The sequence below is a fragment of the Protopterus annectens genome, chromosome 16.part0, assembly GCF_019279795.1.
Source record: "Protopterus annectens isolate FY-2018-M chromosome 16.part0, PAN1.0, whole genome shotgun sequence".
Taxonomy (NCBI): domain Eukaryota; kingdom Metazoa; phylum Chordata; order Ceratodontiformes; family Protopteridae; genus Protopterus; species Protopterus annectens.
Genome location: NC_056750.1, coordinates 673950691 through 673969524, shown reverse-complemented (window position 1 = coordinate 673969524; position 18834 = coordinate 673950691). Strand labels below are relative to the sequence as shown.

Genomic DNA, 18834 nt, shown 5'->3' with positions numbered 1-18834 from the left:
GACAGTCCATTTGTGGGGTAACTTGTGGTGATTGCCCTTGGCTAGTGAGTGAAGTAGAGAGAACCAGTGCGGCCTTTGGCCAGTAGAGGGTCACCAACAAGAGATTTGGTTTGTCCTTCCTGATTTTAAGCAGGATCTTTTGGATTAAAGGGAAGGGAGGAAAAGCAGAAAGGAACAGTCCCTTCCAATGAATGCTGGAGACATCTACTCTCCAGGCTAGTGGGGAGTGATCTTTGGTACAGAAACTGATCAATTGTCTATTCTGGGTAGAGGCAAACAGATCCACTTGAGGAGTGCCCCACCGGTGGACAATGTCTAGAAAGGTTTCCCTGTTCAGCATCCACTCGTGCTGTAGAGATGTTCTGTTGAGAAGGTATGCCGGTTTGTTGTCCTGAGAGGGTATGTAGGAGGTCTGCAGGGACAGGTTGTACCTGGAGGCAAGATCCCAGATTTGTAGAGTTATTCTGCAAAATGAGGGAGGCTTTGCTTCCTCCTTGTTTGTTGAGGTACCACAAGACTGTGGTGTTGTCTGTGAACATTAGAAGGGGACCAGGACGGAAGAAAAGCCTCCAGGGCTAGAAGTGCAGTCATCTTCCTGACATTGATATTTTTCTTTTGAAGGGCAGGATTCCAAGTTTCCTGAACCCTGAAATCCTTGCAGATGTCTTCCCACCATAGGTCTGATGCATCTGTGAAAACGAACTGGTTTAGGGAAGGTATTTTGAGAGAGAATCTCGGGTTATGGCGGATTTGTTGAATCCACCACCTTAGCTCTGATTTGAAGCAGGGCAGAAAGGGGATTTGTTTCTATAAAGAGCGTAGGTGTTGTGACCTTATGTTCTTGAGGTACCATTGGAACTTCCTCGTGCATTCTTGCCAAAGGAAGCATGGGAATGGTGGCTGCCATAAGACCCAGGAGTTGCAGGAATTGTCTTGCAGAAATCTGGGATTCCAGTAAAAGGTTTTGAGAGTGAGTGGACAGAGAGGGGACCTTTTCCTGTGGAAGAAAGGCCTGCATTAGATTTGTCCTGATTCTGCAGTCCAGAAATACTTTGTCTTGCTGAGGGAACAAAGAAGGATTTGTTTACATTGGGGGTGAAGCCCAGGTTTTGAAAAAGGGTGGTGGTGAACCTGAAGTGGTCTCTGAGACAGGTTTCTGTCTCTGCTAGGAGAACATTGTATAGGTAGGGGAAGAGTTGGATACTTTGGGTCCAGCAGTAAGCAAGGGCTGGGGCTAGATATTTTGTGAATACTCTGGACGCTGTAAACAAACCAAAGGGCAAGGCTGTAAACTGAAAATGAGAGCAGGGTCCAGAAAAATGTAAACATTTTCTGTTGGAGGGTTTTATGGGGATATGCAGGTAAGCCTCCACTAGATCCAGAGTGGTCATGAAGGCCTGGTCTGGGATAACAGGAAGTAGAGTTGGGAGGGATAGCATTTTGCAAGAAGGCACTTCTAGAAACTGGTTCAGGAAAGATAGATCTAGTATAGGTCTCAAAGGGCCATCCTTTTTGGGGACCAGAAAGAGTCTCGAGTAAAATCCTATTCCTTCCTGCCCTGGAGGAACAGATTCTATTGTTCCTGGTTTTTGGAGGTCTAAGAATTTGTGGCAGTAGGTGGCTTTGCATTTTGAGGGAAAGTTAATAGGCTTTGGGGTGGGCTTTTCCCTCCAGAAAAGGAGTATCCGTTCTGAATGATGCTCAGTAACCCTTGGTCTGAAGTGATGGTTTTCCAAATAGGTAAACAGTGGGCTGACAGGCAGATGGGGTAGGCAGTCACACATTGTTGTGTGCATTTCTATCCTGAAAGGACGGTCTAGGACTTGGCTGACAGGTCTGGAGAATGCTTGCCTTCTGGTTCCCCTCCTGTGCCTGGTGGATGAGGGGGTGGCAGAGGAAGGGGTTCTCCTGACAAATGAGGTTTTAGCAGGGTAGTTCCAATAATACTTTGGAATAGGGGACACAAGCAAATGCTTGAGGTCCTGTAGTTCCTTGCTTTTCTCTTGCAGGCTTTTAAAAAGTTCGGCAGATTGTTTTCCAAACAAAAGGTTATGGTCTAAGGGGGCGCCCATAATATTAGTTTTAAAGTCTTCTGGAACAGGTTGCAGGCACAGCCAAGAATACCTGTGAAGGACTGAAGCAGACGCTGCTGACCTAGCAGAGGCCTCTGCACAGTCATAACTGCACCTAATTGAATGTCTGGCTACCAGGAAAGCCAGAGACAATTTTGATACGATGTCTGATTTGTTAGGGTAGTCAGGTGTGGTAGCCAGGAGATTAGTAGCTCATGAGACAAGGTCCAGTCCATATTTAACCATGAGAGTCTGGTAATTTATAGCACGAAAAGCCAGGGTTGAAGAGGTGTACAATTTTTTACCAATCCTGTCCATGCTTTTTGGAGTCTTTATCAGTAGGCAAAAGAGATGCAGAGGGAATAAGTCTGGATTGCTTGTCTGGGGGGACAGCAATAACTGCAGGAACTGGCCAAGGGGGATTTAACTAAGAATTTTTGCTCATCAGGAACCTTATAAAACCTGCATGGTCTTTTAGGTGCAAGTGGTTGATGGTCTGGATTTTTGAATGCAGAGTTAAAAGCATCCAGACAGGCAGGCAAGACTGGTGGGATGGCTGATGGGGAGGGAGACTCCACTTGAAGGAGTTCAAAATATCTCCTTGTCCTCTGTGTGTCAGTCATCTGGGTAGTGTCCCATTTAAACTACTCTTTCATCTTAGTTATTGTTTCACCAAAGGTAATTTCCTCTGGTGGAGAATCCCCTTCAACTGATTCCTCATCTGGTGAATATTCTAAAGAAGAGGCAATCTGGGATGCATAATAAATGGATTCTTCAGAAGAGTAGTAGTAAGGTTTTAGTCCCTCCTTGGGTAGTCTGCAAGGGGAGAGAAATGGCAGAGGAGGCCTAGGGCTGAGCACAGGTGGGAGTAGAGCCTGTGGGCCTGAGCGCCATAAAGGCCTACATCAGAGAGTTAGTGAAAGAATGCCAGTCTGGGACTCCTTCAGGGGTAGGAGTTAAATGTTTAGTTTTCTGTTTTCCTTTACTAGGAGTTAGTTTGGGAGAAGGCCTAGGCTCAGAAGCTTGAGTCTCAGGAACAGGAGTCTCCGAAGGTCGTCCGACTGTTAATGGTTCCCACTCGATGTCGGTAGGAAATAACGTCCGAGCTATCTCTGTGGACGTACAGACCATAACTTCAGAAGCGGCCTCCTTGGTGGGAGCCAAAGTAGTCAGTTGTCTCCTAAATCAGAAGTTGGTGGGACGTCCAATGACAGACAGACAACAGAAGTAGGCCTGGAAACTTTGGCTTTTGTCGTGGTGGTTCAGTTGGAGAAGCCAATTCGGGGTCCATTCTAAGTGCAAGCTTTTTGAGATGCTGGCTCTCTAAATATAAATTTAGTGCGGCCAGACGGTTGCAGAGGGTCTTTGGTACAAAGGATTGGCAAATGGAACAAGTGGTATGACTGTGTTCTTTTCCAAGACAAAAGAAGCAATGGTCATGGGTATCCTTGTGTGGTATCGGATGCCACAACAGCATTTGCCCTTCTTAGCTGACATCGGCTAATAATAGACACAGCTAACCAAACTCAAGCAGAGAGAAAGAAAAGGTTTCACCAACGGGGTACTTAGCTTTTAGAAGTCTTCAAGAGAAGGAGCGAAGCAAATGATGTGACATCGTCTGCGGCTGAAAAGTTCTGAGGTCTGTGCGTGCAGACGTCATATTTAATGTCTCTGGTTTATGGCCCTACGTATGACGTCCCACGCACCTACAGCAACCAGTCTTAAGCTTTTGTATAGGAGCTGATGTCAGGTCACCTGAGGTGGGAAATCCCACAATAAGAATACTGCAACATAGAATAGAAGGACATCACCCATGATTGATTTTAGTACAATTACAAAAGGAAAAAAAAAATACAAACCTCTGCAGTTTCTGTGATAGAAGGGAAGAATTACATACAGGTGAACACCCTGAAGAGGAAAACATACAAGACTCAACCCATTCAATAGTAATTACAGATCTAGGGCATTCCCCAAGATATGCTACTAGAAATTCTTAAAAATCACGAGTCAAAATTCAAATAGTGCATTTTGTAGCATCTGCTGCAACAGCCAAGCTTAAAGTGAGACTGCCTACTTCCTTTCAATAGAGAACAAGCATACCAGATCAGACTCATCACCATCATCGTCATCATCATCATCTTCCTCGACTGATTCAAACTCTTCTTCAGAGCCCTGATCTTCCACCTGAAGCGCAAACAAAGCAAAAAAGTTGCAAAACAGAAATTTTTCAAAAGCATATTCAAAATAAAACAGTCCTGAATTTTAAAATTTCAGTCCATCTCGCAAAACATTTTACAGTTTCATTTCCATTATATATAACTGTATCTCAGGATTAATTTTTATATACATATACATACATATATATATATATATACACACACACACACACACACACACATATATATATATATATATATATATATATATATATATATATATATATATATATATATATATATATATATATATAGATAAATATATATGCACACACACACAAGCATGAGCGCACGCAAGTCACCTAACCTCCACACATTGAATACACAAAGCAAGTGTGAATCCAGTGCAGTAGCACAATTCTGATTTCCATGTTAAAATGCAATGCAGAAAAAGTTACAATTGTGTTAGGAACATATCCTAAATGTAGGAAACTGAGTACATCCATTGCTGTAGCCCTGACTTCTTGAGATATCCTGCCTACAGGCTGCCAGAGTTTCAGAGCTCTACCATCTCCTCAGCCCAAAGGCTTCAGCCAAATTCCTCTCACTGCCATGCAGGGATGTGTGGGTGTGTGAGAGACCTGTCAGTGTGTGGGGTAACAATTCATGCTTCGAAACAAGGAAAAAAAGTTTAGATAAGCCTAGTATTGCTCTCCATGGAATTTCCTTTCTTATCACCAGAGTGAAAGTCTGCAGTAAAAGCATGTGTTTTTCAACACTGTGGGTACCAGTTCTATGGCTTCTTCCTGCAGCATCTCTCAACACAAAAGATAACAGATCTGCTTGTCATTTGGAACAGGAAGAATTTCCTCATCTTTAACGTTTCAATAAACCAAAATTTGTAACCCTCATGCAGGAATTTAGTACTCACCAGTCCAATACTACATTTTCTTAGTGTTGAACAAAGGCTAATCATTCTCCAATTCATTATGAAGGAGGATGGAAATTAAGTGAGAGAGTGCTGGCCTGGGCTTGGTTGCGAGAAGGGAATGGTAGCCTAGGAGGTTCCCAGGCTTCTCTTTAGGTTTTGCCTGCCATGCTTTTCTGAATTTTCCTTTTACCTTAGTTGTCCTAGTCTTGTGAAGGTAAGGTCAAACCATTAAGCCAGGTAATTTATACTGTCTTAGGCCTTCACTTTTTAAAGAGCTCCTATACAGATTGCACGGTTTTGCCCCTCTCCTTCAGCAAGATAAATCAACTTTCATCAGGGAATCCTAAATGGAGGTCCTTGTTAAAGGGTGCAATAAGGAGCTCTATTTTTATATGGTCTCGAAGGGGTATGCATGTCTCTGAATCAAAGACTCTGTCTGTTCTCCATGATGCATTCATTGCATCTTCTCCATTTTTTTCAGATTGCTTGGTTATCAGAGTTGAGATCACACAACTCAAGCATCTCCTCAAGATTCTTATACAAGATCCCCTCTGCCTTAGTCCTCATTTTCTCCACCAAGAATTGCTGGAAGGTAAGTATGGGGGGCTTGGCAGTTCAAGTCTCTGAAGGATGGGGTAGCAGAGGCATACATCTTTTCGCAAATCTGTTGGATTATCTTACATTGCCTGTCACTGGGAATAGGTTTTCTGGATAAAGCCAGAGTGGATCCCTCAGTGGAATCTGGGGACACCACGGCCAGATCATTAAGAAATCCAGGAACACCACAGTTGAATAGGTTTAGAGAATTCCTGCATATAAATGTATGTGAATCCCTAACCTTATAAAAGCAGGCAGGTTTACTATACATAGCGGGGAGGAATCTGGCTCTACAGATGTACTGGTTAGCCTATCATCTAGGACCTACCTAGGCCCAAGCAGAAGAAGCAGAGGATAAACAATATCCTCGGTGAAGGAAAATGGGGCAGCAAAAGTGAAGCGACTCACAAGCCAGTTGATTTGCAGAGTCAGAATTTATCAAAATCCTCTGCAGTAGGTTCTACCTTTCTCTTTTCAGGTACCACAGAGACTCCCCATTTCTGGCTTGGTTGGACTTAAGTGATGTGAAATCCTGAATAAGCTAGAGAAGTTGCTTGGAAGGAGCCTGAAAAGTGTAAACTGAGGCATTGTCTATCCTAGGCAAAGACAAGCTAGCTGGCACTGGATTTGGTCTTTAACACTTTATGCATCACTGCTTTAGACAAAACCAGCCTGAAAGCAGCACACTGAAAATTAATATTACGGCCATATTGCCCCCTCCTTCAGTAATCAGGATGTGCGTAACACAAAGGCAAACATGGCACTAGGAGGTGCTACAGAATCAACTGGACATGCAAAATAGTGAACACGGCAGTCGAACACAGGTTACGAGGCCAAGAGACTCCACATGTGGAGAACTGCAAAAGCACCTGAGCAAGTCTGAAATTAGCAGACACAGGGAGACCTGCTTCACCCAACATTTCTCCCTGTCTTTTTGTCTGAAGAACTCTCCTTACGTGGAAGTTTCCTGGAGGGCCTGGCTGACACCACAGTGGCTTGGAAACAAGTGCACTCTCCTTTTCTGTTGCAAACTTCCAGAAAGACTGCGCTGTCCTAAGGACTGTCCTTTGAGTGAAGCTAGCAAACTGCTCTGAGTCAAAGCAAAGAAAATAGGAGTGGAAGTCTTTACGAAGAAATTGTTTTCCACCCACAGAACAGTTAACAATTACACAAGAGACAGACTGTGCCACCATCACAGATTATATAGCAAAATACCACACAACAGACAAAAAAACCCCTGAAGGACTAGTACTGCGTCCTTTAGAAGAAGGCTGACAACTCAAAGCACTCATGGCAAATTAATCACACAGCAAAAAGACTAAGATGGTGGCAGCTGCCAAGCATATCCTGAAATGGCAGTGAGAAGTAAACCAAAGCTATGTGGGGTGGCAAAGCAGAGACTACCTGGGGACAGGACATCTTAAACAAACCAGGACTGCAACACTGACATTAGCTATGCTTGAAGCACTGCAAATGTAGGTTTTGACAGCTTCAAATATTGGAGACGTTGATCAGTTTCAAGTAAAACAGCTGCTAGTCTGAAAAAGGGAAACATGTTTAAAGCAGACTCAAAATTAACCGTAGTGCTTCTATTTCTTTTTCTATATTTTTCCCATTTTTAATTTTTATTTTCCATTATGAGGCTCTTTTTACCACAATTATAGTCACAATATTAGTGTATTCAACATTACTATGAAACACTTTTCCATATGTTCTAAATATATATGTATTGCTTTTAACAATCATATGTTGCTATTTATGTAATATATATGCATGCTTCTGCTTTGTATTATACAGTGCTTTTGTGGAGATTTTCTCCCTGGGCCTCCACTGAAAATGGGTCACTTGGCCCTACGGACTTTCCAGATTAACAAATGTCAATAAATAAAATTTACACAACACAAAATTCTTCTGAGGATATGTTTACAGAAATCTGAAAGCTGGTGCTTAATTGTACAGTCAGCAAAATAAATAACACTAAATATCTCCCTCGATATGTGTAACAAAATGTAAATATCAGTCTTCATCCCCAAAGGATTGACAGAATGTCATGCAACAAGTTTCAAGTCACTTGGTTTTGAAAATACCAACAATGCAGTTGTCTCACACCATGTGGCACTTGAAGGTAAACCTTAACACACAGCACAATAAATATAAAAAGAGGCCTCAGCCATCATGTAAACACACTGCTAAAACCACCACTTACAGTTACACATAACACTAGATCCACTGCCTCTACTGTTAATCCCTTAAGGCAAACACGCGCAAAGCCAAATTTCCAGGTCATTGACAATTCTAGAGTGAGGCACTCCAATGTCCCAGTCACCAGACTGGGAAAGGAGACAGTGATGGTTAGCTGCCTTTTTGGGGCTAGGATCCGTGAAGTCATACAGGCTCTCAGCTCAATGAACCACAGAAACCAGTTTGACTCTGTCATAGTCTATGTGGGTTTGGTGTTAATAACCTGAAATGTACCTCCCTTGACTATATGGAGGAAGATGTGACTGATTGCACCTCCTCTCAGGCAGGTATGAGTCTAGCACTGAGCAGCATACTGCTTTCTCCCAAGGATGATGCAAGGTTAACAGAAAATTATTTTAATAATTGGTTTAGCTTTTGATGGAAATCCAAGGAGGTACAATATTTGACGACTTAGGAAGACATGGTTGACCGACCATGCTGCTTTGCCAGGGATGGTCTGCACTTGTCCCCTACAGGCTTTCAGATATTGGCAAATACCTTTTCCACCCTCACAGGGCTTTTTTTTTTTTTTTTTAAGAAATGTCAAACTTATAAAATTCCCAACTTAACTGAACCTATGAAGGAATATCTGAAGGTGGCACTGCTCAGTGCTACAAGTCTTAGCAAGAAACTCCACTCCCTGCAAGCCTTCCTCTCCCTGAATAGGCATCTGTGTAGTAACAGAGAGACATGGCTTAAAGTCCTGGTGAGTATCCCAGTAATACAACGTTATAAAGCCTTTCACACATTTAGACCAGCTACTGCACAGGAGGGAACTAAAGTTGGAAAAGTCTATGTCTACATTAAAACCAACCTCACATCAAGACTAGTTAAAATGTATGACCCACTGGAACTCGTACATGTTCTACTCACCATAAGCAGGGACTCATACCACATCTTTGCAACCTACAGATTCCCCTCCATGTCCTAGAAAACCCATACTACCTCTCGCAATGTACTGAAGTCCCTCACTGTTCAACCCAATAGGATATTCACAGGGGATTCTCAACTACCCCTCTGTGGATTTTGAATCCTACACCACTTCTAATGTACAAGCCCAGCAATTTCTAAACTTCAATACCAACATCCTGGAACAGTTGGTCCATTCTCCCACCAGGTGTACAAACATCCTTAACCTTGTACTCACGAACACAGGGGAGCGATGTTCCCACACAATGTAATGTCTTCACTCATCAGATCTGACCATAAGGTAGTATTGCTTGACATAAGCTAAATCCAGGGACCCAGCAAAACCAAAACCTTTAGGAACTATTCCAAGGCTAACCTCTCTCTACTAAGCGACACCTTGGCTAAATTACAAGTACCTCCAAACCAAATAAACACCATAGCATATACTGATCTACTTACAAAATCTCTGTACAGCCATATTGACAGCTGTATAGAGGAAGCTGTGCCCACTCGTATTAAGAATTGGATAAACTCAAAAGACAAGCCACTCTGTTGGAATCACAAAATCAATTGCTTATACAAGAAAAGAAAAAAAAATCTTGGCTAAACTAGGAGGAACAAAACCCTACATACTAAAAGCTCCCCGACCAACCTAAACAGGCAGCTAAAAGGTTTAATTAATATTTCAAAGGCTATATTTGAAAAAAAAAAAAAAAAAAAAAAACGCTTCTCAGGCAAATGGCAATCACAAAGCTTCCTAAAACTATGTCCGGAAGCCCAGAGGAAATGTGCATCAATGGACAAAACTTACTATAAATGGCATCACCCACACTGAAACAGAGGCCATTGGCAACCTTTTGGCAGACAGTTTCAACTTAAACTCCCCCCCCCCACTCAGTCCAAAGGAAATATGCATACTACAATACCCCAACCATTACTAGGGAACAGGTCATCAATGCACTTTCCAACCCCAAAAATACTGCATCAATGGGCCCCACTAACATCCCAGAAGCTTAACAAATAGCATGAAACATTACTTCTCTAGTCCACTTGGAGTCTACAGCTAGATTTTGTGTCAAAAGAATGGAAAATGGCTACAGTCATTCCTCTGCACAAAGGAGATCCAACCACTGATTCGGGTAGCTACAGACCCACAAGTCTGACCAGCCTCATATGCAACACCAAGGAAAGAATCATCGTGGACATGAGGAGGACATATGCAATCTGCAAACAATGGACCCATCACAGTTCAACTTTGTTAAAGGAAGGTCATGCCTACTAAATCTGGTGGACTTCTTTGAGGGTGTCACCAAAGTAACAGATGGAGGCAAGACTGCGTGCAAAGCTCATCTCAACCTAGCAAAGGGCAATACCCCAACTCATGCATTATAGAAATGCACTAATTTTGGTATTAACCCTTTTACCATTTGCTAGATAGCCAACTGCTCACTGACCAGACCCAGGAGGCCAAAATACGTGAAACCACCTTTACCAGGAGGCCAGTCACTAGCAGAGTTCCCCAGGCCTCGTTACTGGGCCTGCTCCATTTTGGCATCTATTTCTCTAAAATGGAAGCAAATGCTAAAGGTTTATGGCTGACTAAGTTTGCAGATGATTACAAGCAGAGGATCATTACTGACTCCCCCTACAGACATTAGCATTCTTGAAGTTGGCCTATCTGACTGAGAAATGGTGCCAATGCCATGGTCTCAAACTCAGTGTTAAGAAATGCAAAAGTGTACCCTCTGGGGGGGAGGGGTCCTTTTATTATAAACCAAGTTGATATTGGTTCCACTATGTGAGTTTGTATCTTGGGGCCTGCCCTGCACTTGTTCCTACAAGGTACAGCTTCACCTAAGCAGCTGTTTACATGTTGGTACAGTGTGGTGGTGTACATTTCTGCATATTCAGTGGAGTTAACTGGGTTTGTGGGGAATTTGAAGCACGTCAATGTATCTTCATGAGTAGGTAATTTGCCTTAAAGGAATTTCTAAATGTCCCTAGGGTGGAAGCCATCTCCGGTTTCAGTTTTATTTCAAAGGTGACTGCTTAACAGTAAGACCTAACAAGTGATGAAGATACACAAGGGATGGTGCAAGATACTCCCATATTACAAAGGGCAAGATCCAAGATTTTACTCCCCCTACTCTGCAATACAAATGCGCTTGAACAATCAATGTCCAGGAATACCTGTGCCTTTGCAGAAGTGGTGTTGTAGGTTTCCCAATCTAGAGTATGACAGTTTAGATGACCTAGGAAAATAAGAATTTGGTCCAATAGAGAGTGACTCTACTTCCTGTAGATAGAGGTTGTGACTTTCTTTTCTCAGAAAGGGAGTTTTATAGTTACTTAATATATGGTACTGGACATTTCTAATAGATACTTGGACATGAAGCTCTAATGCAGTGATGGCAAAGCTATAACGTGTCAAAGTTGACATGCCATGGCATTTTGAGTGATACACCAGCATTCACCAAGACCAGAGTTACCAAAGAAACTGAACAAAAATATAATAAATGTGACCCTGCAATTATCTATTAAAATTCAGCAACAAAAAAGTCATTAATTGATGTTAATCAAATCAAATGGAAAGTGTTCCATATTTTTTTTAGTTCATTTCAAAATTACTATTAAAAGTAGGGCAAGTCCAATTATTAGTGTGCACATTGTTTTCCCTACTTAAAGTCACTGATTTTCTTTTACTTTTATAGTACATGGCAGCACACGCAATTGGACTGTATCTTTTTAAATAAATGAATATGAAAAGAATGGTTTCTCTTTTGTTTGGGGGCTGGGATGACAAGCTAGCAGTCTCACGACAGGCATTTTCCAAATTTTTGACACACTTGAGTCCAAAAGGTTTGCCATCACTGCTCTAAGTTCATCATACTGCTTTACTGGCCTTGATGCAGTTCTTCTGGATGTAGATTGATAAACCTCCACCTTTTTCCCCTCTTGCACAGTAATTGGTCTAAACGCGTGGAAGGCATTGTAGCCCTGGACAGCTGTAGGGGTCTACACTCAAACCAAATCTTAGTCACTACACAAATGTCAACGTGTTCCATTGTCAGAAGAGCTTGCATGGTATGGAGATTATTCTTCAAGCTCCTAGCATTGATCAGTAACACCTTTATATTTTCCTTTGCTTGCTTCATTATGTTGGTATGTTTATCATGTTGGCATTACCTAAGAAAGGCAGTATGGAGATGGACAGCACCTTTGCCAAGAATCTAAACCTTAGAGGAAACAGATGCAGGCCATCCCTGGCGAAGCAGTGTGGTATGTCAATCATATCCTCCCAAGCTGATAAATATTAGACACCTTTTTAATGACACCAGAGTATCTATTTTTTGCTCATATCATGCTATCATCCTTGAAGGTAGAATGTTGCACAATGCTAAGCTCATATCTGTCTTGGACATAGTCGAGAGGTCTATCGTGTCGTTTCATATAATCCAGGGAGGTACACCTCAACCGGACTCTGCTATGAACAATGACAGTCTCATACTGGTACTTGTTCAAGACCTTGAGGACATGAATGATCTGATGGATCTTGGAACCAGACAAAATTAAACGTCACTCTTTCCTTGCTCAGCCTGATAAGAGGCACATCTGTATGTCTGCAGCCACCTATAACAAGAATGGTGGGTTGGATCCACACCTGCTTTGCGGGCTCAGCATCTCTGACTTTGGGACTCTGTGCTATGTGAGGAAGAAGGAATAACTTGCTGAGTGAGCTTTGAGCCTGTGTTGCATTTTGGAGGTCTTTGAGGTTTACAGAAGCTTAATCTTTAAAACCTCAGCAGATGATGCTGTGTGTGTTCTGTGATGGTGAGGTGTGGTGTACTGCCGACAATTTTGGTGTCGCAGTTTAGTGTGTGTGTGAAATTTTAGCCCATAAGGACATTATACACATACATCTCTCCCACAATGAACTAATCGGAAGGGCACTAAGCAAACCATGATCTGCGATTTACAACACTAAGTATCCTGTTTTTGCTTATTTTTACGAGTTATTTATAGCACTTTTACTATCTGCTGCATACTTTTCTAGCTAATTTCACTGTGTGTGAGATATTAACTGGAAATGTTCTACATTTGTTAAGCACCTGTTTGGGTTCGTTTGTTCTGATTTTTGTCTCTCACAACCCCCCACCCCCCCCATTGGTATCCTGTTCTTATACTTGGTGGCTTTGCAGTTGCCCGCCTTTACTGTAAATTTGATCTGGGGCACTCCTCCCAGTTTACTGTCATTACCTCATTCTACCTAATACAGGGAGAACATCTGAGAAGGCCAACTCACTTGGTTCTTAACCTTGAGTTATCTCCTGCTCCTCCTTACTCCCTTTCCACTTTACAAAAAAACAAAATCTAAGGTTGTTTCCTGCCTTTCCTGTAAGTGGTCTAGTCCAGATACAGATTTGTTGTATCCAGGACTGTCTAAGTTTCTAAGCCCCCGCCGCTTAGCTAGGGTTAAACTATTACCTGCGCCATAAAGTCTGCTCTTCAAATTGTCCCTTAGAACTAGCCAGTGTTTTAGTTTTAGCACTCAAATATATGTTTCTTTGAGCTCAGCACTTGTTCAGAACTCGTAATCACTAAAAAAGCTACAAATTACTACAGCATTCAACTTTCCTTGCTTGTCTAGATTTAGTACTTAATAAGCACCTATCCAGGCATGTCTAATCGTCAGCTCTTGGTGCTTTCTCCTGTCTACCTGATGAATCTGGGCATCTTGGGGCAATGCAGCAATTGCCTCATGTACACAGACAACCCTCTCCTCCTACCACCCAATAACTACAACCTGTGAGGGATGCACTTATATAGCCAAACTGGAAGCAAAGCTCTCTTCACCCAAGACTGGACTAGACAATCAAGAGGAGAGGGTAAACACTTGCACTACAACACACATCACATAGTCCTTGAAAACCTACACCACTAAGACACACACACACACACACACACACACACACACACACACACACACACACACACACACAGGAAAATACAGTTGTGTACACTTACCATGAATGTAGATGTTTGAGTGGATTCACTGTTGCAGTCATCACATTTGGGTTATCTGCCTGCAGGTAGCCCTCAGTCGGCCTGAACACAAGTCTTGGGATTTCTGCGTCGGATGTGATATCTTCTTCCATGACGTCAGGTTATCATTGGTATAAAATATGCAGCAGACGCCATTACATCAGTTTTTTCTTGCCTCAGATGTGAGGAGCCCCCCCCCCACAATAGGAAGCAATTACATGGTGTGGACCACCCCAGTAGAAAGTAAATACCAATGTTATAAGATATGGCCAAACAAAAAAAGAATAGGTAGAAGTAAAGAAAAGTCAAGGGGATAGAGGGAGGATAACAAGGACTGCAACAGTGAATACACACGAACATCTACATTTATGGTAAGTGTACACAACTGTACCATGTTCTTCATGTTTCACTGTTGCAGTCATCACATTTGGGTTGATTCCCAAAGCTGAGGATGGGTGGAGACCATCAAGAAGCATTAGGGCTGGCAAGCAGGCCCTGTAAGACCGCTGTGTCTAATCCAGCTCTGGATTTAGAAAAGACAGGTAAAGTGGTAATGCTTCATGAAGGATTGGACAGAGCTCCAGGGTGCAGCTTCCAGGATGTCCCTGGTACGGACTCCCCAGAGAAATGCTGTAGAGGTTGATGTAGCCCTAGTGGAATGTGTTCTGATCTCCTGTGGGGTAGGTTTCCCATGGCGTTTGTATCAAAAATAGATGTAGTGTGCTATCCATTTAGAAATGGTTCACTTTGAAATGGCCTTGCCCTCTTGTCCATGTAGCAAAGCAGGTGATCAGATTTTCTGAAAGGTTTAGTCCTGTCCGGATAAATCCTAAGCTGCCTGTGCACGTCCAGGGAGTGCAGGATCCTTTCCCCTTTATTCTGAGTATTACGGAAAAATGTTGGCAAATTAATTGGTTTAAAGCCACATTTGACACCACCTTGGGCATAAATGATGGGTTGGTGCTGAGGAAAACTCTGTCCGTATGGAAGATAATGAAGGGTTCCCACGGCCATAAAGGCCTGCAATACAGATACTCTTCTTGCTGAAGTGATGACTAGAAATAAAGCTGTTTTCCAGGAGAGGAATTTTAATTCTGCTGAGGCAGCAGGTTCAAAAGGTGGATGCCTGAGTTTTTCCAATGCAAAGTTAAGGTCCCAGGCTGGAGTGGGAGCTCTTCTGGGGAGTCTTAAATTTTTGGCTCCTCTCAAGAACTGTTTGACCAGAGGGTGAGAGAAGAGGGGTGTGGCTCAGTATTATAATAAGCTGAGATGGCAGAGGCATGAATCTTAACTGAAGAGAAGGACAGGCCTTTGTGAAGCATTTCTATTAAGTAATCTAGTATATGAGGGTAAGATGGGCAGTTGTGTCCATTCCTTGAGAATGGCTCCAAGAACAGTATATTTCCACTTTTCTGAAAAGGATTTTCTAGTACTAGGCCTCCTTGTCTCAAGGATGACATCCAGCACCTGTTTACGGAGGGTTGCTGGTGATGAGTTCAGGGGATAAGCCATGCTGCTAGGTTCAGGGTTTGTAGCTGAGGATGCAAAATCTGGCCCTCCTGCTGGGACAGTAGGGAGGGGGTCTCAGGCAGGTGCTATGGTGGCAGTACTGTCAGACTGTGCAAAAGTGGGTACCAGTGCTGGTGTGGCCAGTTTAGTGAAATCAGGACTGTCCTTGGCTTGTCCTGTTTGATCTTTAGTAAAACCATTGAGAGGAGGGGCGGAGGGGGAAAGGCATAGACAGAGTTTTCCCATGTAATGGACAGGGCATCCAGTTTCCATACTTGGCTGTGGGGAGTTCTGGTGCAATATTTGCTCAACTGATAGTTCTGAGGGGAAGCAAAGAGGTCCACCTGTGGATTGGAAGCTTGAATGATTTGGGTTGCAGTTCCAACTTGTGTGGGTCCAGCAAATTTTTGCTTAAGTCATCTGCCAGTGAATTTAGTTTACCTGTCAAGAATTCAGCTTGCAGGTGCACTTGATTGCTCAAGGCTGCGCTCCACAAAGCCATGGCTTACCTGCAGAGAGGGTAGGAATGGGTTCCCCCCTGCTTATTTATGTACCACGTAACTGTGGTGCTGTCTGTCTTTATCAATAGTTGCCCTGGAAAACTAATGCATTTGAAAGGTGTCAGAGGATTCTGTACAGCCAACATTTCTTTTTGATTGATATGCAAGTGCATTTGCTTTGGGCTCCATTTACCTTGAATGCATTGCCCTGCTATGTGAGCCTCCATGCATAGTCTGATGCGTCTGTTAGGGTTTGGGTGGCAGGGGGTTGAGTGAAAGGGAGTCCTGTGTTGTGGTAGCAGGCCTCTGCCCACCAAAGGAACTCTGCCCTTAGGCAAGGAACAATAGGAATCATTGTCTCTAGGTCCTGAGAAAGTTGACACCAGAGACTTCTTAAGTACCACTGAAGTTTCCTCAGTCTTGCATATGGAATTAGTAGAATGCGAGATGCCATGAACCCTAAGGCTTGCAGTATTTTTATTACAGATAGCTGGGTTTGGGTGGCCAGTAGATTGAAGTAGCTTGTCAAATACATTTGTTTTTCTTGAGTGAGGAATGCCATCTGGGAAGTTGTTTTCAAGCTTGCTCCCAGGAATGCAATCCATTGGCTAGGTACCAGATGTGATTTATTTTCGCTGATTGTGTACCCCAGTGAAGTCAGAAGTCTCTTTACAAATGTCAGATGCTGGAGTAGCAATTCCTGATTGTCCGCTTGAAATCAGGCAATTGTCCAAGTACGGGTAAATTTGAATTTTCCTCTGCCTGCAATATGCAATGGCTGGAGCTAGGCATTTTGTGAATACTCTGGGCGCAGTAGATAAGCCAAAGGAAAGTGCAGAGAACTGATAGTGCACTGAGCCTTGCCTGAAACGCAGATATTTCCTGCAAGATTCCCTTATGGGGATGTGCAGAAGAGCTTCTTTTAAGTCCAGGGTGGCTAGCCAGGAGTCCTTGGCTAGCATAGGAAGCAGCTGTTGGGAGAGTAAGCATTTTGAACCTTGGAACCACCAGGAAAGTGTTGAGAATAGACAAATCCAGGAAAGGGCCCAAGAGTTTTCTTTTCTGAGTAAAAACCGTGTCCCCTTTGCTCTGCCGGGGCAGGTTGAATAGCCCTGATACTGAGAAGAGAAAGTACTTGGTTTTGGGCTTCTGCCCACTGGTTTGGGGGGAGGTCTGGCCATCCACTTGGGGTTGGAAGTGTGTGCAAGTAGATTCTGTATCCCTGGAATACAATGTTCAAGACCGATCTGTCCTGGGTGATGTACTCCCAGTTTCTTTTTAATGTAGGGCTAGTTTTCCTCCTAAGGGTGCAAAGAACTCTTCCAAGCCTTGCCCAAGTAAAGGATAAGTCATTGCGAGATTTTACCAAAGGTAGGTGGCTTACTACTCCCTGTTTTAGAGGTGGGAGCACTCCATTGCTTAGATCTGTGCATACCCTGAGACTGTAATCTTGGTGGTCTGCTGCCCCTGGGCTTGGGCTGAGAAGGTTTGGGAAGGACTGGAAAGGACCAGTTTTTAGAAGGCCAATGCCTACTAAATCTAGGTGGCTGTACCTGTAGGCAATCTTTTAACAGTTTGCATACATTTAGCTTTTCCCTCCATCTTTTGGAGGACTTCTGCTTTATTGCCAAACATGCATTCTTGGTTTAATTGTGCAACTAGTAATTTTGCTTCGACAAGGACTGGCAAGATGTGTTTCTTAAGCCAAGCATGCTTTCTAAAAACAGACTCAGTCACAGCCGCCCTGCAAGATGCTTCTAAGGCATTAAAACCACATTGCAAAGTAGGTTTTCTAACTTGGTAAGCAGAATGCATTAACTTGTAAATCTTTATGTTCTGCACCATCAGGAATCAACATCATTTTCTGTTTAATTACCTCCATAATATGCTGCTGACACTTTAAGATATGAAACTGGCAATTTAAAGCCCTGATGGCAACAGTAGTAGAGGTGTATACCTTCTTATCTCAATCTGTCTAAAGCCCTAAAGTCCCGGTCCGAAGGGGTAGGGTTTTTGGCTGTTGTAGCCTTAATGCCTTTAGGACCCTGGGAAATGGTCTCTGGCTCCGGAGTAGGATTCTTAGAGAGGAATTTGTGGGAGTCAGGTACTCCGTAATACCGGTCACGTTTCCTGAGAGCTGGAGACAAAGTATCAGGGGAAAGGCTGGATTCCAAGAAAACATCATCTACAATTTCCAGAACAGGAGGGATAGCTAGAGGCATGTGCTGAGGCAAGTTTAAAAATTCTCTGAGTCTCTTTTTGGACTGTGGGTTGTCCTGGCACTCCCAGCGGAAATGCTCTCCAAGGGTATGCAGGGTTTCACCAAAAGAAAAATCTTCTGGTGGGGAAGCAGAGGGAATTGAATCCTCTGCATCAGAATCCTCATAGGTAAATAAGGGTATGTCCTGGTATTGAGAATGATCAGAGTCAACAGACTCATGATCTGAAGAATCGGAAGGAAAATCAGTTCTTGGTCTTTTTGAGGGGGAAGGCTGGCTTCCCCTAATTAAAGTTATAAAATCTTTAGCCATTCTAAGCATTTGTTTGAGGCATGTGGGCCTGAGAATGTGCTTTGGTCATCTGTTTCCTAGTCGTAGTGCGAACTCTGGGCCTGAGAAATTCAGTATTTTTGGTTTTTAAATGAAGTAGATGGTTTAATATGGAAATCAGAAGGCCTGAATACACCCTCAGAAGCCAGTGCCTGCACAGCGGCTCTGGACTCATCCAAGGTAGACACATCCGCAGGTTCCATAGTCAAAGAAGCATCTTGCCGCATACTGGACTCCAAATGGGTCTCAGTAGAGGCTTGCGACTCTGTAGAAGTGGGTATCAGGGGCTGCGAAAGTGCCTGAGTACTGACGAACTGGCGACTAGCT

General features: G+C 43.2%; 1 protein-coding gene across 1 annotated transcript in view; it reads right to left on the bottom strand.

Moving 5' to 3' along the window:
• Positions 1 to 18834, bottom strand: part of EHMT1 (euchromatic histone lysine methyltransferase 1) — a 1716251-nt gene that overhangs the window by 1335679 nt on the left and 361738 nt on the right. The window contains exon 7 of the mRNA XM_044058169.1: positions 4173 to 4256. Within this exon, the coding sequence (XP_043914104.1) occupies positions 4173 to 4256 (84 nt within the window). The remainder of the gene's footprint in view (positions 1 to 4172; positions 4257 to 18834) is intronic.